The 22,111-nt window shown below is 41.5% G+C and overlaps 1 protein-coding gene across 2 annotated transcripts in view; it reads right to left on the minus strand.

Annotated features, from left to right (window-relative positions):
• Positions 1 to 19,841, minus strand: part of ssh2a (slingshot protein phosphatase 2a) — a 31,469-nt gene extending 11,628 nt beyond the window's left edge. Inside the window, exons 1-2 of one of the 2 annotated variants that reach the window (XM_034097320.1) lie at positions 19,648 to 19,841; positions 16,484 to 16,527 (exon numbers count right to left, since the gene is read on the minus strand). In XM_034097320.1, coding sequence (XP_033953211.1) covers positions 16,484 to 16,527; positions 19,648 to 19,713 — 110 coding nt within the window. In that variant the 5' untranslated portion in view covers positions 19,714 to 19,841. Of the gene's footprint in view, positions 1 to 6,712; positions 7,232 to 16,483; positions 16,528 to 19,647 lie in introns of those variants that run through there. The other variant, XM_034097319.1, reaches the window with a different exon arrangement.
• Between the last annotated feature and the right edge of the window lie 2,270 nt (positions 19,842 to 22,111).

A 22,111-nucleotide genomic window follows, 5' to 3' on the forward strand; every position in this document is an offset into this window, starting at 1 on the left:
TGGCCTCTGCGAACAGGCTTCCAGAATCAGCACCGGACAGACCGACGCAAGTACAAACAAGATCCAAGCCCCTATTTGAACTCGGAACACAATGTTCTCGTCCACACAGCTGGATTACACACACAGGCTTATTCACACAAGCAGCTGCCAGTAGGGAGGGAAGGGCGGGGGATTGAGAGGAGACCCGGGGTCCGAGAGGGAAGATGAATCCCCTCCTCCACAACATTTGAGGGGAGATAAGAGCGCGTCGTATAAAAAGGGGTCCGGTTCCTCTGTAGGAAGAGCTAATCTAATTAACTGTGACTGAGGTCACTGCGCTGAGGAAGAGGACGCATAATTAACTGAGGTCAGTGTTACAACTGGAAACCTAAAAGAGTGTGTGTGTGTGTGTGTGTGTGTGTGTGTGTGTGTGTGTGTGTGTGTGTGTGTATTAGTTTAAAGTCTCCCCATGGCACACTAACCTTATTAACACTATGTAGCGATAAAACAGGTTGGAAGGCGTACTTCTGCAGCCGGTAATGACCACGTCAAATGACAGCCATGGGAGCAGTTAACCACAACGATGCTGAGCAAGCAGTGTGCCAATTAGACCGCGTGGGCACTTTCAGCAGATGCAGAGAGCACCGCAAAGGCACCATTGCAACGAGAAGAAAAAAAAAAGTAAAAAGTAGAAGAATCCATCATAATGAGGAACGAACAGATTGCTTTGTACCATAATTAAGACCCCCAGTAAAGCTGGCAAGAAGTTAGCCTATCCAGGAACATGTGCAGCCACGTTCCCGACAGCGGTCTGCAGAGTTACAGATTGAGAGAGAAACCCCCAGTTTGGTTGCTTTTTTTGGCATTAAAATATAATATCAACATCATCTGCCTGCTTGAATATGCCCTGCCATGTTTTTTTTCTGAGGTCAAATGAATAGGACTTCATGTTTAAGCGGTCTGCAGTCTGTCAATAATAAAACATTGAACATAAAAAGGTGGATAAAAGTGTTACGCAAGGACAGACGCTTTCAGAGAGTTAGTCGCCCGTTCTGACAAACTTCAAAGGAATGGTTTCGTAGCCGCCGGGAAGAGAAACTATTCAAGGAATTGACACACACGCAAAGAATGAAGATTAATCGAAGGGATGTGATGTCATCAGAGCCACATTTTTATATTTTCAAGTTGCACAAGCGATTGGTTGAAGTGCTCATTTGAAGGTTAACCACTGTGTTGGGTAATCTTTCATACACTCAATGAACCCAACGCTTTACAGCACTTCAGTTTCACGCTGTCTGCCATTTAAACTTCCTGTCGTGCCCTTTTTCTCTGTAACTTCATCTCGCCATCCTTCCAGCCGTCCAACTGTCCTTCCTGAGTTTCTCTGAGACCATGTACAGGATGAGGAGACAAACAAAACCGCAGCTCAGGGCTGAGCTAATTTCCCATAACCCTCCCACCCTTGACACAGCTGTTTCCTCTCTCTCTCTCTCTCTTGTCTGTCACTTCCTCTTTTCTGCAATTCTCACAACTTTTCATTTCCGTCCCTCTCTTGAATTCCTGCTGTTTCATCATCACACACAGACAGACTCATGTACTGTACTTGGCAATGACCATGTATAGCAGTGCAACTGTACAAAGTCATCTGTAATACAACACTATCCCTAAGAATTGCGCATGGAAGGGGATGTGCGTGCAAACACACACTTTTACTCGTCCACAAACACACCTTGGGAAAGTGGAATCTAAGCCCGACAGTCGGAGAGCTGGGGGGCTGTGAACGACTTTCCACTGCATTTTTCTAAAAATACTGTAGTCCTTTAAAAGTCCCAGCTATTGATAGACTGCTTTCAGAATAGCACGACTCGCTGTAGAAGCTTCTCTTTGAAAGGACAGCCTTCTGCAGCGGTTTAACGCCAAGTCTGCATGTGCCACGATTAAAAGCACTGCTTTAGGGCTTCTTCAGAGGCAAAAGAAAACCTGACATGATGTTACATCTAGCTGCTGGACATTGGCTTCATTATGATAACCACTGCAAGTGCTATGTGCTACTGCATTAACCTTAAATAAGCCAAACCTTCTTAAGTGCTATTAGCAGAAGTGATTTTTTACCGTAATTATTGGGAAGAGACACAAATATACACCACCACCCACTCATTCCATACTGAAGAACAATTTACCAATGATGGACAAAAGATGTCTCAGTATTGACCATTTTAAAATCATAAATTGTTTGCATTTTTTCAGCAAAAATGCCTCATATTCACTCCTAGGATTTGATGTTTATTTGATATGACAGTAAACTAAATATGTTGACTGATGATTAACAAATAATGCTGATCCACACACAAATACAACAGTTTAAGACTAATAGTGGACCCATTCTGCAAATCGCTGCAGTAAAGCCCAGACATGATGAAGTAATGAAGAAGAATGTAGCCTGAAGTTATTCAAGCTGATGCCTGTGTAACACCTTTAAATCAGACAGTCTGACTTGAGAGCAACACTTTACAAACAGAAAACTAAATTTGACTTAGCAGGGTAAGTGAATTGGGAATGAGGAGTGAAGGGTGGGAGATAAAGGGCGAGGACACAGTCAGAGTATCAGAGGGTGGGTGGGTCATCTTTTGGCATTCAGCCACGCCGGGTTTTGGTCAGAAGTGAAGCTGTAGGTACTTGTTAGGGCAACAGTCCCAGACACAATCATCACTATGTAAGGACCACTAGACAACTGGGTGACCCCCACCTTCTGCCAGTGCCCATATTAGTCACTCTGGGGAGGAGAGTGGGATAAATATAGGGCCTGGCTCTGTGGAGGGCCGGCCCAGCTAAGGCCTTCTGAGTTAGAGACAGCCCATGGGAAAGACAGGGAGTTAGCCTGTGTGTGTGTGTGTGTGTGTGTGTGTGTGTGTGTGTGTGTGTGTGTGTGTGTGTGTGTGTGTGTGTGTGTGTGTGTGTGTGTGTGTGTGTGTGTGTGTGTGTGTGTGTGTGTGTGTGTGTGTGTGTGTGTGTGTGTGTGTGTGTGTGTGTGTGTGTGTGTGTGTGTGTGTGTGTGTGTGTGTGTGCATGTCCATAGGGAGGCCCGGACACGGAAAAGACTCACAAGCAGAGGATGGTGACAGATGGATGGGAAGAGTGATGGGGTGTTAACTGCAACATCATAAAGGACCTCTGTGGCAAATCATCTCGTGTTCCATCCTTATAGACTTTGATTATGGCAATGTAAGCCCACAAATGATCTCAATGGGGGCAGAAGAGGGTCAAAGCTGATCAAGAGAAATAAATACCTACCGGGTCATACCAAACAAATACTAATACTTCAATTTACTGTCTGTATTACTGTTTACTGACAGTAAACATATTGCCAAGGCTTGTTGTCTTATGAATGTTTGCACACGTTTCCCTACAGTCTCGTTGGTAATCCAGAGAGCAGGCCATGGTCCACGCGTCCGCCACCTCAGTGAACTATACGTACCTGACCCCCAGACATGCAGGGCTATTCTGAGAAGGATTCCGATTTCATTTCTTGAAGTTGAAACAAACTACAGGCAGCAACACACTTCTGAAGAAGCTCAATGAGATGCTGGTCATATGAGGACATGGAGCTCGGTTGGTAAGAACAATGGCTGAATAGAGAGTTCTATTCCCATTTGTGGGAGACAGAGGGAGAGATTTATTTTCTGTATTAGTTGTGTAGCACCACTTGGTTGAATTGTCAATTATTTTTGTCAAAGTATTTATTTTTCAGTAAGTAGCAGTGTAATGAGCTGTTATATGTACCAGCTTACTGTAGGTATGCGTTTAGAATAAATAAAATAATATATCATAATGTGAAATATGTAGGAGTTGAAAATTAACTATATCGATAAACTCGATATAGTTTCATGGTTTGTATTGGGACTTTGATAAATTGCATGTACATTTAGAACAGAAACATTGAAAAGAAAGTCAATGTTAATCATCCCAATGTGAAATAACATAAAAACCCCACTGTCAGACTCCTGGCAATGAAAAGGACTTCTATGATACACTAGGCAGCTACACAGCTGGTCCGATCCTGTGGAATTTACTGTAGCTAATTTAACAAACTTAAACCAAGTTATGTAGGTGATTTGATTTGCTATGCATCACTAGCTCACACACAAACTAGGGCTGTGCAATTAATCGTATTTTAAATCGCAATTACGATTTTGGCCTGCCACAATTACGAAAACATAAACGAAAAAAAAATATTATTTTGCTTTGCTAGGTTGTGACAGTGCACTGCAACATATTTGATCTAATTTATATTTATCATATTTATATATGATTAGTAGCTTGTGGAAGTGCGCTCCAAAATATTTGTTGATCTTGTTTATTATTTATTTAAATGTAATATAAATGTATCATTTATTTTAGTATTGGTTTAAACAGTTAAAAAGATGCTGTTCAAATAATTATTTGTATTTGTTTTAAAAGTTCAATAAATGGATGTTTTCAAAGTCAATGAATAATCGTATTTAATAATCGTGATATCAATTATTGACCAAAATAATCGTGATTATAATTTTTGCCATAATCGAGCAGCCCTAACACAAGTAGTGACCTGTATCCAGACTTATCTGTGTTCAGCTGCTGAAGTCCCTCACACCAACAGTATCTTCAGTTTGTCACGTTTCTGTCTCATCTCTTTCTTTGGAAAACACGTACGCAACACAAAACACACAAGTGCAGCGGAAGAGAGAGGTTTACCGGTATTCCTAAAGTTGGTGGCATAACAATAGTGTTTTAGATGCCATTTAGCCACAGGTAACACTTAGCTCCTTGGAAAGCCTCGAGGCTTGTCATTACTCATTGGTTAAACATACTGGCACATACAGGCATTCACACTATAAACAAACAGATATGTACACAAACATTAAAAATGCTGCATGTACACACACTAGGAGATATAAATCAAAGGATGCTAAAATCCCTAACGTTGGGATGAGGGCCAATTTGAGCTATACAAAGGGAGGGGTGATAAAAACCATCGACAGCCATATTGCAATAAAGCCAGGAAGTCAGACGGTTCCCACATCTGTGTGCGTTTACTGGACACACGCGCTTGCCACACTGTGTGTTGCGGTAACATCTTCCCATAAACTGTCCTAATGCAAACCCAAGTTTTGAAAATACCTAAATGATTTCCTTAAACACAGGGTGCAGCCCTCATAAAGACTAAATGTTCAGTTGACTCAATAACCTCACTGCACAATCATGTGTGCAACAGCTGACAAACAATGCAATCGAGACACAGGCTGTCCTTGACTTTCCTGAAAACTGCCACAGAAGGCCAATTCTCATGCACGGCATATCCAATTACTGACTGCACGAAAAAGTTACAAAACAACCAGAAAACAGAGACACTGGAACTAAACAGATTGATCTTGTGGAAAATTGGGTAATGTTGATTTCATTATCTTTTAATACAGTTGGGGTAATTTCTACATTGATTTCTCCCCAAATGGGCAAAGCTTATCTGAGCCAGCTTCACATAAAAACACTGAAGAACACTGGAACAGAGTAGCCTTTGATCTGTCCTGAAGGGCAAACTTGTCTTCATCGCATTTACACAAGTCAAGTAAATCCTTTTACATCTCACAAGCAAAAGGAAGCCTCTACTCCCCGTTGCCTTGATGTCTGCAGACAATGAAGATCACAGATAAGATGCATTAAAACCAACTACTTCAGATCCAAGCAAACCATCTCTGAATTGGTATTGATAGAGCCAGAGAAGCATATATTTAGTTCAGTTGAATGACCCTTAGAACACAGGGCTACAAATAAGTACAGAGGCTTTGGGTTTAAGGGGAAATGCTGTCTGATCAGTGGTTAATCATTTCCAATGTAGGCTATTATTGGGTTACAATGAAATCTATTTACTAAGAGTTATATCAAAAGGAATATTTAGCTGCCTATTTCCTGGTTGCCTAAACCAAGCGTCAAGCAAGTGGATGCAGGCAATTTCTCTAGGTCTGTGTCTAAGAAAATCACTACGATGAAAGCCACCAACATCATTTTTAATGTTGGATATACACAAATAAAGAAACATACTGCCATTGTCTCCTTCACAATCATTTTAAGTTATTTCTCTAAATGGTGACATTTAAAACATGTCTTAATTGTAAGTTAAGCTTCCTTAACAACTATGGACATCACACCAATCACTCACAAGTTCAAACAAACAAATGTCCAGCCTTGGACAAACAAAAAGGGAGGGACAGAAATGCCCAACCAAAACTCATTAATATGGTGATCAGGTGATAATGGTTTTCCATCTAAGTGTCTGTAGTAGTGGAACCGGTAGGATGATTCACACTGTATGAAGGGACAGGTCAAAAGGGAACATTGGATGCGGCATACGTCACCAGGAAATGCATTCACCTGATGTTGCAAAATAATTACACATGCTCGATTACTCATAGTTTTACAATGTTAAACGTTTGGCACGTTTTTACTACTATTTCCAAATACTTGAAGTCCATATTAAAATATAGTATTAACAGTATCACTATCCACAGTACAAAAATAAAATACAGGCTAATTTCAGTTTAATGCCCCTTAAGTTTGAATGACACCCTGTTACTTCAAAGCACCTTTACTGTCTGTCCCGGTCATACATTTATGCATGTTTTAATGAATACAATATTCTTAAACATAGGTTTATTCCAGAGTGTCTTCCCTCCACCACCTGCTACTTATTTACACTTACAGCTGGTTGATCTGATTGTTTGACACCACTGCTTCGTCGCTGAAGTATGGCACCATCTTAGCCCCGCAGCATGAGCAGAAGCTGACCGCCGACGAGCTCTCAGATTCGGAGACCGCGCCGAGGGTCATGCCGGCGGCTGGGAGCGCTGAGGTAGGGCGGTGTCAGGTGTTCTTGTCCGGGGAGAAAACTTTTACTCCTCTCTCATAGTCATGTGCTCTGCCATTTCAACACGACTAACAACTTCCTTTGGTGTAAATAGCCGTAATAGTTTAGAAAATGACGAAATATTCCGCGAAGTAGTCACTTGTGTCCAAATCTTTTTTCCGTCACAATAAATTAAGTTAAAAGTTGAAGCACGCTGTTCTGCTGCTTCCCGACAGTGGCGTCCAAGATGTCCCAATTAAGCGGAAGCGAGTCCTTTCATGAATAAGTGTTCGTACCGTTTTCTGAACATTATTAATCCTCTGTACAACAGACACTATCCTCTACCAAGTACAGTACTAAGACATATGACTTCAGTCAAACTATCACAGAGGAAGTCATGGGAGGGAGGAGTTGGAGACATGTGTTTTGGGGAAAAGTGGGGAGCCAATGAGGACAACAGGGAAGTACGACCGCCCACAGCAGCAGCCCTTCTGCATCGACACTTGCTGAAGCAGGGCACGTGTATACCATCGTGTATACACAACACTTGCACCATGCAGTATTTCCTTCAGCAGGTTATTATTCTAGTTACTCCTGTCTGGCCGAGTGTGTGCTTATCAGAAATTGCACTGTACTGGCCCATCCTCGATAAATTACATAACACTAAAAGTAATGACCATTGGGACGTTTTAAACAGTGGATGAGGAAGTATTACTTTTACTTAAAGGTGGGGTAGCCTATGTAATTTATTTCAGAAACACTTTTTGTTATATTCCATGGAATGCTCTTAACATCCCGATAGCAATGAATATATTAAAGGTGGGGTAGGTAATTTTGGAGAAACCAGCTCGAGTGCACTAGAATTTGAAACTATGCATCCGAAAAAGATCGGCCCCTTCCTTCAGACTTCCTTCCAACACACACGAACGCGCACATGACCAATGAGGGCACGAGATAAGTGTGTGCACAGATGGAAGGCTGACAGGCAGGTAGGTCATCCAGTTATTTTAGCCGGGCGGCTAGAATGACTGGTCGTGCTTTTTACAGTACTACGGCTTCCACAGATGAGGTTTTTTAATGGATTTTTTGTCAAAGCACTTAAGATATTCATTGCTATTGGGATGTTGAGAGCATTCCATGGAATATAACAAAAAGTGTATCTCGTGCCGGTTTCTCAAACTTACCTACCCCACCTTTAAATACTTTGACAATAAATACATAACAAAAATTCATCTGTGGAAGCCGTGGCGCTGTAAAAAGCCGTCCCGTCCCGGCTAAAATAACTGGATGGCCTGCCTGCCTGTCAGTCTTCCATCTCGTGCACACATTTACCTCGTGCCCTCATTGGTCATGTACGCGTTTGTGTGTGTTGGAGGAGGGGCTCTGTAAGGAAGTGGCAGATTTTTTCCGGCTGTGTATTTTCACATTCTAGCGCACTCAAGCTGGTTTCTCCAAAATTACCGACCCCACATTTAAGCAAATACTACACTGTAAAAATACTCTGTTACAAGGGTTACAAGCCACATTTCTGCATTGTAAAGGCTACATACAGTCAGTCAAAGTAACTCAATATTATCAGAAAAATGTAGTTCAAGTAATACATGTAAAAGAACCCAATATTCCAAAAATAATTCCAAATAATTTTTTTTTTAACATTTTTTATCGAAATGTATATGCTAACTTAGTAGCTCTCAATTGGCTAGATTAATCAGATACGCTTGGCCAGGTAAATGTATAACAAAATATCATATATTATGAACTATACTTTGTAAAGTAACCACAAATATGTTAATGTCCAACAACTAATTGGGTGTCCTGGTACAACAGGGTCAATAGGGGATGTGATCATTACACTGATAAAATAGTCAATTAAACCCACATGGGGTTTTGGTTTGGCAGTGACTCACTTGTCTCCTCTCCACCCTTTTCTCCAAACACACAGACCTTGTGGTTGGGTTACATAAGGAGCAAAAATACAAATGAGAAACAGACTGAAGTCTTACAGACTGAGCTGCTGTTGAAGCAGACCTTCAGTTCGAAGGGTAAAGTACAGATAAATTGAGCAAAATCAAGAAAGTCTGGGGGAGAAACCACCTTTCATATTATGTTGCTTACATCAAGTATCACCTGACCTACTGCAGGCTGTGAGATTGATTCAATGTTTTGGTGTGTTTTATAGCCTAATAAACATTTTTATTTCTACTGGCGGGCCGGCATGTAAGCTGACAACAATTTGAAAAACACTGTAAAACTTAAGCCCCCCTGATCATATTAACACCAGCTTGTGCAAAGAGCTGAAGAACGAATCTAAAACATCTGTGGCAAACGACCTCAACGCCGTGGAGCTGAGCTTTATAATGATGTTTATTGAATGCCTGCTTTATGATTTAGCTGTTTTTCAGAGCAGAGCCGTTATCAAAAAGGAGTTTGACTGAGAAATAGGACGCTGAGTATGCGGTTATACAACATAACTTTGGCCCTGTGTTCATAAACTTCCCTTTGGTATTCACTGAAATCTGAACATTATGCTTGTAAAACTTCAGCCTATGAATGAACACCCCTGAGCTGCGGGATTATGGGGAAACACGAAAATCTTACACGAACCATAGTAAATGAAGGGCCTAGACAATGAATCACATTAATAACACGTTCTAACTAGTTTGTCTTTATTTGAATGGAGAATGTGGCATTGCATCACAAGTACCCATCTAAATGTAAGGCCAATAGACATGCTTCTTAGTCAGATAGGATTCTGTTTCCTCCTTTAAACTGGAAGCACTGGAGGAGGTCACTTTTACCCCTGATCCTCTGTTTTGTTTGTTGTAGCTCTCAGTTTATTTCATTTTAAAATGTATATTAACTTTTCAACTTGGTTCTAAAGAAAATTGAAGCAATTTTATAATGAGAAAACCCAGTAAACTACGATTTGTTATTATGTCTTACCTATGAATCAAATAAATAAATGAAAATGTACAACTTACAATACCTGTGTCAAGATATAACCTTTCTGTGAGTACTGACACTGTAGGGGGGAAATGACCCCTTAGTGCAGGGGTGTCAAACTCAATTTCATCGCGGGCCACATTCGCATTATGGTTGCACTCAAAGGGCCGGTTGTTACTTTAAGACTATATATAAATGCATATATAAATATTGAATATACAGTATATAAAATAATGTATTATATTACATTATTGCCTCTTCATTGGATTATTATCGGATAGGGTAATAACTTCATAATTAACCACGTCTGAAAGCAGAAGTCTAGGGCAAATAATTGCAAGTCTCTTCAGTGAGAATGTCACAAAATGATTTAAAAGAAAAGCCAAATTCTGGAAAAAAAGTCAAAATAAAAGAAGTGAAATTTGGAGGGACATTTTGAAAAAAAACGTCAAATTTGAGATGCGTTGTGCTACATGTATGGGCAAGGTGCTTCTGTAACTCGCCATGTAACTGTATATTAAACATATTATATTCTTTGAAATGAAGTTGCGGGCCGGATTTGGCCCCCGGGCCTTGAGTTTGACACCCCTGATTTAGTGGATCTAATGTTAAACGGCAGCTCTTGTTATGTTTACTCTTCCTCTGGACTGACTGTGACATATTATTGTTGCTTCTGGGAAAGAATTGTCGGAAATATTCTCATTTTTCTCATGTCAATTTACTGTTGTCACAACAGACCCTCTAACTGCATGAGGGACCACAATAACACTAAAGACACAAAACACAACGATACAGGATGTCTATGGCAAGATGCGGCAGGGCTTTTGTCAGTTCATCAAAAACTACACGTTGTTATTCTAATCTCTTTTTTAATTATGTTGTTCTCTTTACAAAAAAAAAACAATCCATGCATGGCTTAATTAACACAGTCAGGATATTAGACATTACAATACACAGGCCTTTTAGTAATATACCTTCTTCCTTAGCAATGCTAGTGTAGTTTATATTTATTCAACACCAATTACCAGCTCTGGGGGATATAATAAAATGTGTTACTTATAATATTAACAATCCCAGGAGGCTTTAGCTATTCCATTGGACATCTTCAAGCACATAATGAATGTGTGGTTTAACACTAGACTCCACACGTTTCCTGCCCAGCTAAACACGATTACATCCCACATCCTCTGTCTCACCTTCCTATCAACAGCTCCTGCATCATAAGGCAGGTTGTCCAATGAGTTCTGCCAGCAACTGTGACCACATAATCCACTTGACATTCACCCATACACACAGCGGCGCTGGTGCTCTGTCATGTGGTTCTGTTTAGTGTCGTCACATCTACAAGCACTCGGTGGGAACTTGTCTGTGGGCTGGTAACTCGAGTGTGTTGTGGTTAAGCTGAGACATGGACACGTTGCACAATCATCTTCCGCTACATGCCTTCCTCTGTGCTTGATGGGAATGGGAAGAAAACATGCAGTGTGTACTTGTTGAGTTGTGTATATTTTGACCTCTGTGGTGAGTTGTTTACCATATGCTGAGCTGGAGATGGGGAACTGTTCTACAATAAAGCTATATAACCTGCAGTATCATGTTCTCTACCGTACAAATATTGGGGCTGAGGCGAATTAAAACAAATTACATTAGAAGCTTCTATTGAGGTTTTCATATTTTGTTTGTCCTCGCATTTAAAAAAAAAAAATCTGTGTTGAATTCAAAGCACTTTTGAGTAATTGGAAATGCCTGGAATACCCCTGTTGCAAAATCACTATAAATCAATACCATTAATTGGATTATTTTTAACTCAGCTTTGACTATTCCAATGATTCAATACAGCTATAATAAATATGTATTGAAAACCATGCTTTTTTCCCTCGGTGAACTGCCCGTTGCACTAAAGAAGTTAAACAAAATGATGTACTGGTAGCAGTAGCTAAAACACCTAGCCTGAAAACCTTTAAACAAACAACATAAAAATAGTTTTCAAGATTCAAAGCAAAGAACAGCTGGACTGCAACGCCTTCAGTTCAAATGTTTGCCGACTACTCAGCCCACTCTGGTGAGATAGAAGCACTTAACCTTGGAGAAATAGGGAGCACTTTTTACCACATTTTACAGCCAGATAAGACGGACAAAGACTGAACTGTGAAATGAAGTAGCCTGTTTACAGTAACCAAACTGCAGCTCAGGAGCAATATGTGAAATCTGTTCTCAGGTTAGAGATCTTATAGAAGTCATCTTTAAAAAGCTGCTGGGTCAAATGCTTTGTGGAGATACCGTCAAGTAAACGATACAAAAAAGACAAGATGTTTAGTTTTAAGGGATTTTTAGCTTATAAAAGTTCATGTATGTTTCTATAATATTCTCTACAATCCGAGATGTGTTAAAACACTTTCTGGAGAGGATTCCTGGCCCCATATTCTAAAGGTTATCTGGATGTCCCATTTCACATATCTCCATTATGATTGCTATTGACTCATGATGGTGGTGTCACATTTGATGTAAAACTATGCACTGTATACGTCTCTTTTGTGTGGTGGGACGGAGACACAGTATGTCCATGTACTCACTAATCTAGGACAGGTTGTATTCTATGTTTAACAGGTTGAGTGTAAATGAACAGCCTTACAATGTAAAGAGGAGGAGATGCAAGCGGTGAACACAGAGGGTGTTGTTGGGCTGGGTGTTCGTTACTACACCGGCCCTACTTGTTCTTCTCTCAGCAGCCTCAATAGAACCTGCTCTGCTTGTGTGCATATGGGTGAGAGCCAATGCATGAGTCAATAATGTATAAACAGTGCAGGAAGAGGCTCACACCACAAATGATTCTGATCAGTGATTGTTTAATTTCTGTCTGGGAAGTTCCTCCCGCAAATCAAACAAGTTGTGCCGACTATTAAAAGTAGGGTCAAAATGGATTATTGCAATATTCAAATCATAGAAAGCATAATATTGGTTAAAGGGGCCCTATCGTGTGTTATGGGGTTTCCCTTTCCTGTAGTGTGGTATAGGTCTTTTATGAATGGAAATGGTCTGCAAAGGTTAAAATCCCACAGATTCCTCCAGAGGCACAAAATACAAATATGAACCAGGAAATGACCATCATATGACCACTTTAAAGGCTAAATATGTGGTTAAATACCATTTTGAATGAAGTGTAGTGGAGCTGCACAGATATCTCGGCTTACAAAATGGATTCTACAGACCTAACAAAACGTATATATTTCAATACAAATGAGAACAATTAGGTGAACAGGACCCATTCCTCCTATATTGTGATTGCAATATCAGTTAAAAATCATCCTAATCGGCAATTGTTTTCCAAATTGTGCATTAAATTCCAAAATAAATATACAGGGTTTTATTTGTATCCAAGCATTATTACAGATCAAACACACCCTGGCCTGCACTGCCTTCTGTCATGCTCTTCAGCAGATAAACAATGGACAGTAAAGCTCACATAGGGAACAGCTAATCACCGCCCCGCTCTCTTCTCACATGCTTTTCTCATCCAGCCGACTTTTAACCACAGTAGATACAATACACTGACACGCCTCTAACTGAGGTAGCAGATGGTGTTGCTTCATACACTGCAAACAAAACAGAGGACCGGCACAGACATTTTAAGTGGTTTATTACATGTGGGTTTTAACAATACTAACGCTCAAAGGCATATGATTTAATCTTGTGATGCTGGAACCTTTGACAGCCGTGCCACGTCATATGATTTCCCCGCAGGGAGTCACAAGGAAGATATGAAGTGCCTCTATTGTTCGGCAGCCACAGCAGAACTGCTCTCACCGCTCTGTCCCACAAGTTAGATTTAAAAAGAACAAAAACTTAAAATGTCAGTTTCATAACTCTGACAGCTGTGTGTGTGGCTGTACAGTTGACAGAGAGAAGATATAATAAGAAGGAGATATATGGGGTGTCAGTCAGTGAGAAGTCAACTGAATGAAACGAAAAGAGACAAGTGACAAAGACTCTGGAGAAGAGTGAGCAATCTAGACGGACCGAAAATCTTAATGCACCGAAAATCCAACGTTCCCTTCAGTCTCAGGGGCTCCTGCTCGATATATATTGGCCTGTCCTGCTGCTTTTATCCATATGTAGGGTGGGGACTTAATTGGACCTCGGCTCTTATGCAACACACATGAGGGGTCACTCAGTGTGGACCCTGTCATGTGAGTGTGAGTGGATATGTGCTAATGGTTAGCAAATGGCGAGCTAGGTAAATAGTCAAATAGAACTATAATGATGTTAGGCGTATGGGGAATAGGGTGTGTGTGTGTGTGTGTGTGTGTGTGTGTGTGTGTGTGTGTGTGTGTGTGTGTGTGTGTGTGTGTGTGTGTGTGTGTGTGTGTGTGTGTGTGTGTGTGTGTGTGTGTGTGTGTGTGTGTGTGTGTGTGTGTGTGTGAGAGCATCCATGGGTATGACTTCACCAGCTGCTGCTGCTTTGTTGTATTACCTAACAGATAATTGGAAGCACATGTCCGTCTGGGCACTGTTGGGCGTGTTAAAAGCTTAAATGAATGATATCACCAAGTTTCAGTTTTCATGTATGTGTGACATAGCATAAAATCGTTTTTAATGTCAGGTTTGAAGCACTATAGGGGCCCTTAGCTTATCTTGGGCCTGTTGCAATCATAAACTTAAATTATTATCATATGTGCTTTCGATATTATTATAGCTGCCAATGAGGTCATGCTGACAGACCGGTTTGTCCATATTTTGAGAGCAAGGTTAAACATACCACCTTTATGTCTCTATAATGATCGGTTGAATACGCCGCCAAGAATCAACTCGCTAACATGACGGCTTTGTGAGCCAATGCATTTATGCACAATGAACATGTATTTAGCCTGAGAGTTAGTGCACATTCTCCTGCTGTGTGGATGAACTCAGGACTGGAGACTTTGACACCTAATGGCTCCAGACCAGCGGGAGCCTGAGCAGCCTTTTTTAAGATGCGTTTCATTTAGCCATGCAGGGTCTCGCTTGACTCACAAAGTGTGACAGGGTCCAGGACACGCTTGCATGACATCTGAGAGGGATCCTGGGCAACAGCCAGAACAAAGATGCAATCAAAGAGTTAAATCTCCATCTGTAAAAGTGGGGCTCTGCTTTGCTTCATAGCAACATGTTCAAAAGTGGGAAACTGATACAGACTCAGGCGGAGTTTAAATGTGTTTTTATGGCCAGGGTTCCTGAGAAACATCGTATAGCATGTGCCGAGTGCTCAGTTTAACCCTGTATCTGATGTCCAGTCTCCTGACAGCATGGCACCGTTTCCCTCACACTCAGCGAGATATAAACAGTCCAGTCTGCGTTAGGCTCAGCTCAACACTGTCGGAGGGAGGGGGGGTTATATATATATATATATATATTGATTTCAAATTGATACTGTTAGTTACGGCTGCACAATACAATGATAACATTTTCTGAACTCTTCTATTATTTGCCTTGATTATTATATCCACATCACTAATGATTATTTATGAAAGTTTCATTGTTCTAACCTTTTGTAAAAGCATTAACGGTCATCACTACCATATTGTCACAATACTGATATAAAGAATATCTGATTTTCTTAATATCGCACAGCCCTAGTAGGAGTATGTCATTATTACCTGCTGTATTTGAGAGTAGAAACAATAATAACAACTAGTAACTACAAATATGAGTTATCACTGATAATATACATTACCAGCTTGAAACACAAATGATATATGACAAAGATAGGCTGCACTTTAAAGCTAAGATTAGTCCACCAAAGTGCCTTACAAAGTCCATTTAAGATAGAACGGCGGTATAGACTTTAATGTTCCCTGTGTAATGAGTGTGAGCTATCGTCTCCACGGACAGACTGTACTATAAGCGATGAGTTTAAAGTGATTATGTGTAAGGCTTCTCAGAGTGTTTTCAGGTTTACTAGTAGCTGGGTAAAGGCAACACGTAGACCACACAAACATAAAGCAGATGTGTTCCGCTGTGTGCAGTCTGCATTGCATTCAAATTCTTGAGAGGGCCTTGGCTCACTAACTCAGGTGGCTTCGTCATCTACACAAAAGAACAATAACAGCGCCGACATGCTGCTCTTTTATGAAGATACAGCTACGCACATCAAAAGATAATCATTTACTTTACCACAACCACCAGGTAGAATCATGCAAATCAACCCAAGCCTGTGACATCAATGGAATGAACAAATATTGACAACAAATACACACAAAGATGTCATTTGTTTGCGGCATGAAAGACTATTCAAGAAAAGTCGAAAAACTATTTAAAAGCCATTTATATTCCAAGTGGCACAACAACAGTCAGTCAACAACAGTCAGTGGCCCAATCCTCAAAGGTGTGTGACAGGAAACAGGAATGTTCATGTTGTTGGCATTAATAAACGTTTTTTATTTGAACACATATAAAGGCCTTTTGGAGTTGAAATGTGTATTTTTACTCAAATGTATAAAATCAATCCAACTATAGCATAAATGTTTTAAGAACTGTATCAGAAAGGGGTTTTATTGATTAGAGAACCCTATAAATCTGATGCACTGTCTCCCCCTAGTGGCCAGAGTGTCAATTCACAGTTTCCAGTGATGCGATTGGATGACAGTGTGTGTAAAAGTTATTGCAGGAAACTGGAGACAGAGTATGACAAAGCAGGAAGTGTCTCACCTCCTGGGCTGGGAGCGACGGTCATCCTCACCGCTGCCCGACTCCTGCAGGGAGACAGACAGAACATATGAGAAAAAGAAAGTTCATATCAGTCCTGTGACAAGCAGCTGGCATTTCAGAAAGGACACACTGTTTCATGTTGACCAAAGAGACTTTGGAGGCTATTTGCATCAAGCGCTGAGTCAGACTCAATCAACCTTGCATTGAAGACTGTTGAATTGCTGGCGGCTACGTCAAGCCTTTCATCAGTGACTTCAGTTACAAAGGCAGAGCCAGCTTGGAATTTTAACTGAGGCTCCAAGCAGGGACCAGAGATAAGGCCGAGTGTCCGAGCCCTCCCCTCTCTGCCTTTCTTTTTAGAAAATGCAATCATCCTCCCCCACCACTGCAACCAGCACAGCTCTCCACACACGCGCACACACACACCATTTTAATCCCAGCCTGTTTCGGTAATCCCTCACCAAACTCAGAGAACTTTCTCTTTGGCTTCAATCTGTCAGTCCTTGCTACTACACGAGCCGAGCCAACACACACACACACACACACACACACACACACACACACACACACACACACACACACACACACACACACACACACACACACACACACACACACACACACACACACACACACACACACACACACACACACACACACACACCACACACACACACACACACACACACACACACACACACACACACACACACACACACACACACACACACACACACACACACACACACACACACACACACACACACACACACACGGGACACTGAACAAAACCGCAGTCTCTAATGCTGGTGCAGATAAGTGATGATGATACAAATAGATGAGGAAGAATAGGTGAAGAGGTCAGGCGATGAAGAATCCCGAAGAGGAAGGGTGGAGTTTTAGTGTCCGTTGCCACAGATGTGATTAGGACCCCCTGGAGGGAGAGCTGGCTGAAAGATGCCCTCTGCATCAGCAGCCAGCACTCAATACAAAATATGGTGACACAGGAGAAACAGGAGTCCATGCAGGGACTCAGCTGCTCCCAGATTGCTTAGCTCAGCAGATTTCCAGGTGAATGTGATAGCAGTAGAATGCCACTGCAAAGCGCTTAAACGCACCGCACTGAAAATAAGTGAAAAAAGGGCTGTATACTACAAATAACAGAATCAAAATACTTTATTTATCCTGTGGGAAATAGGATTTTCAGACATTTGCTCCATTTTAGAATACATACAATTATAGATTTAAAAAAAGCATTCATGTAAACATAATAATTTGCAATAAAAGATCAAATGAAATAAAGATTTTTATATAAAAATAGACATGGGATAATAACAATCTACAGCACCATGATAAGCCTGGCTATAGTTGTGATATAATGCATGCTGATCTCCATGGTTACCATACCACCGCAGAGATGTGTAGGGAGTGGTCCTACAGCCAATAAGAAGGGGGGATTTGTTGTGCTGCTAGGCAGATTATCCTACCACTGTCAGGGGGCTCTTCCCTGATGTGCTGAAGGCTACATGCTAGCTGGATTAATTGATAGGTCAATGATATGAAACCTGTGTTTAATTTGCCCTGATGAAAGGTTTAGGAGGAAGAGCCTCTCGCAGTCAGATATGCTGATGTGGCAGTGGCTTTCCAGCTGTGCCTCTCATGATTATTCATCTTTCTTTTTGGAGTTCATTCCCAGCTCTTTCTTCCTCACACTGCTCTGCTCTGCTGCCCCCGTCCCAGCCCCCGATCCCACCTCTCAGCATCAGACGTCTCACAAGCGCGCTCACATGGCTGCTTCCCATCAGGAACGGGTCTCATGACAAGCAGCTGCTTACCTCAGCCTGGGATCCTTTCACAGCCTCAGAGCTACACGCCCTCTCTGCTGGGACATTATAAATGCAGCTTAAATTAAGATTCATGTACGTGCTATTTCTCAGACTGGTCAAAATGTGTCCAGATGTCTCCAAAAGCCAGAAATGTAATATGAATACAACGCTGTAATGCCATCAAGTGATGATGTGCTGCAGCCTTAGTGATGTTTTTAGGTTATGTAAATACTAAATGTTGTTTTTCTTAAGGCTTTATGAAATGTCCCAAACCCTGCAGCCTAGCATGGTTCTAAATTGTTGTTCTCAATATGTTATGATGTTTTTTTGACCATCTCTCAGCTGGGGATTTCCCTAATCCATGCTCCATAATGTGCATGGCTGCCCCATGTAATTCCCCGTCAGACCAGCCTTAAAACAAGTCGGTCTCTGCAAAACATGGAGGTTAAATTAAGATACATGGGGCTGAACTCTTGTCATGTAGAGTTGACTACAGGTCAGGATCTTCTGCCACGAGATGTGTCCTTTAGGAAGGAAATCTGACAGACGACCTCACATCAGCCCCTGCAAATATCAATGTGGCCAATTTATCATATTCCAGGGTGATGGCATTTTATCTATGGCAGCCACGCCATCAGCCTGCCTGGGTCAGTGTCAAGAGCCTGAAGTGGGAAGCCTCAAAGTGTCAGAGGGGATAATAGGACTGTCCCACTGCGTCCACCAGGGTCTGACAGGCCTGTCTCACTAACCTGCTTTCCAGGCAGCTCTACATTCACTGTCACCCCCCCCCTTAACTTGTTATAATAGAAGTCAATTTGAAGATTAGGTACTGGCATGACTAGCTATTTGGACTCAGGCACAGAAGACAGCATATTCCATGTGTATAAGCATAGAATAGATGATTACTTTAGGTTAATATTAAGCTGTTTTTGGCTCTTTTCTTGCTGTAACAAATGCAAATGTACCCTCTGTGGGACGAATAAAGGTGTTCTGATTCTGATTAATGCATATTCAAGCTTGTTTGTCTAGTAGCTCCTCTGATATCACTTCCTGTGAGGAAGTGAGTTAGCAAACAAGCTCTAACTGCTACCTAGTTGAATTAGTTTACACAAATGTGACACCTTTAGTATGACACAAATGTATTTAACTTGATACAAGCTAAATAACTTGGAAGACAAACGTGTGTCCCCCTGCAGGACTGTGAGAGGTTGTTACAGTATGAAGCTAACAGCTAAGTTAGCCACCCATGTACATTAAACTCCCCTGAGCAGCAGTCTTCTTGCTCTGACAGACCAACAAAACTGAGCCGAAATGTCAAACCAGTTCACGGATACTCACCGACACACAGGGGCTGCTGGAGGTGGTGCTCGGTGTGGGAGACCGCTGCACGGTGACCAGCGCCATGCCGGCTGCTGCTGCTCAGACCTCAGTCACCTCGGAGGGAGAAACACCGGGATACGAGACATTATTTCGGGCAGGAACTACAGTATGCCGAGCCCCCGATGCTATTTCTCTGCTCGTTGCCTAGTTTCCCGACTAGCGTCAAACTGAGCACAGTCGTTACACATTTCCTGTATTTTTTCAAAATAAAGGTGTGTGTTTATTTTGAGGGTTAATGTTTTACTATGTAATTACCATAGACGTTATATAGGCTATAAACGTATTTGAATGGTACAGAAGCAGAGAAGAATACGCCATTTGAAAAAGTGAAAGAAAAGTTTCCCTCCTTTATGGGCAAGGCAATGCAAGTTTATTTAGCTCCTTTCAGCACGAGGCAATTCAAAGTGCTTTACACATTTAAATAAAAGACATTTAAGAGAGAAACACAGAAGATGGATGGATGGACACTTTATAAAATGGCATTTAAAAACTGATACATTTAAACTTGTAAATTATTACATGTAAATAGGACTTTGCATGAATTATCTTTCTTAATTCCTTTTTTAATCATCCGTGAAACAAGTGAGAATTTATTTTCAATGCAAAAATTGGCAGTTTTCTTTTTTGCTGAAAAGCACAGATACAAATACATCTATTGCACAAAGAAATGTAGTAGGCTAATTGTGTTTAGAGTTATTAGGAATTATAACCCCTGGACACAGGAGAGAGCTCTTTTATATTATAATTGTCCGATTTTCTTTCACGTGTTTCTGTATCATGTATCATGTAATTCTAAATCTTTGGTATCATTTGATGTTGTTCAATTTCCAGGCATCAAGCCAATGTCCTTTACAGTGGACAATTCAACGCTTTTATTTCGACAGATACATCCTGCAGCAGTAACACTTTGGTTTAGCTTCACAAGGCTGCCTTGCCGTTTCTTTCGCGCACGCGCAATTGGGACCAGCTGTCAAACGTGTTTGCTGGCACTCCCGTTCATGTTCAAGTTATCAGTTAAACTGACAAAATACAGATGTGTGTGTGTGTGTGTGTGTGTGTGTGTGTGTGTGTGTGTGTGTGTGTGTGTGTGTGTGTGTGTGTGTGTGTGTGTGTGTGTGTGTGTGTGTGTGTGTGTGTGTGTGTGTGTGTGTGTGTGTGTGTGTGTGTGTGTGTGTGTGTGTGTGTGTGTGTGTGTGTGTGTGTGTGTGTGTGTGTGTTGTATTAGCTGATATTGCACCATGAATAATGTATTAGAGTGTTTATTATACCCTCAAGGTTTTATCCAGGGAATGGCGCAGGAGAGGACCTGACCTTACATCTCCGTGCTCCTTGTTTTTCTGTTACCCACCACCCCTCTTGGGAGATGAGATGTGGGGGGTCGGGGTGTGAACTGTGAAGGCAGGGGGTTAGCTACAGCACCTCAACGAAGCCCATCTCTCTAGGAACCTTGAAAATCTGGATTTAGAGTGTTATTGGAAAGACAGCAAATACCTCTCCCCTGACTCTTCATGGTCACTGGCTGCATTTAATTAGTAGAGGAAATATCGGTGAGAGTGTTGGGCACAGAGAGGAAGGTGAGGATGGGATGTGAAGCTGGGAGGCTCATTTTGATTCCCTTCATTGCATTATCTGGGTCATTGCCTCCTTCTCCTCTTCCTGTCCTTCTGGTTCTTTCCCCTCCTCCATCGTTTCCCTTACTTTCCTTTGTATTGATCATCTAATAAGCTTGTGTTAAAAAAGAAAATGAGAGGGAGCGAGACAAAATAAACCTGATTAGGAGGTACAGGTGGTGTGGAGAATACAAAGCAGTAATTGCATTGCACTTGAACGTGGAAAGGATGTGAGGGTGTGAGATGGAGTGAGGACAGCCTGATAAGATACAAAAACAAATACAGAAAGCACATGATATAAACGATTGCAAATAAAAGAGTGACAGGATGATTGATGACCAAATCCCCCTCCTCCTTATCCATTCATACAGTTTGGGTGAAGCTGATGAGGCCATGCTGTATGTATGTGAGCGACCAGCTGTGCATATTAATCTACCTCTATTTGTTTTTTCGAATGAAAGGGTCATACCCCGGCTCGACTAAAGCGGAAACAAACTGTGTATTTGTCTCAGTGTGGACAACATGTCAGCAGGATAGCGCTCACATGCTGGCCTTCATGGTCGATCACACCATTTCCAAACCACATTTATAAGAACAAGGTGGATGATAAAAGAGCCGCTGAAGAGAGAGTCACAGAGAGGGTGGAAGAGGAAGGGAGAAAAAATAGATCCTCTGTACACAGGTAACCACGACAGGCAGGAAGAGACTGTGAAAGTGTGTGTAGGAGCAAACAAGATTAGGATTAGAGTAGTGATACTTCAGGGATTTAGTGTCAAAACAGAGACAGTGGGAATTAAGACAATCCTCCTTGT

Source organism: Pseudochaenichthys georgianus, chromosome 13, assembly GCF_902827115.2.
Source record: "Pseudochaenichthys georgianus chromosome 13, fPseGeo1.2, whole genome shotgun sequence".
In the NCBI taxonomy this organism is placed as follows: domain Eukaryota; kingdom Metazoa; phylum Chordata; class Actinopteri; order Perciformes; family Channichthyidae; genus Pseudochaenichthys; species Pseudochaenichthys georgianus.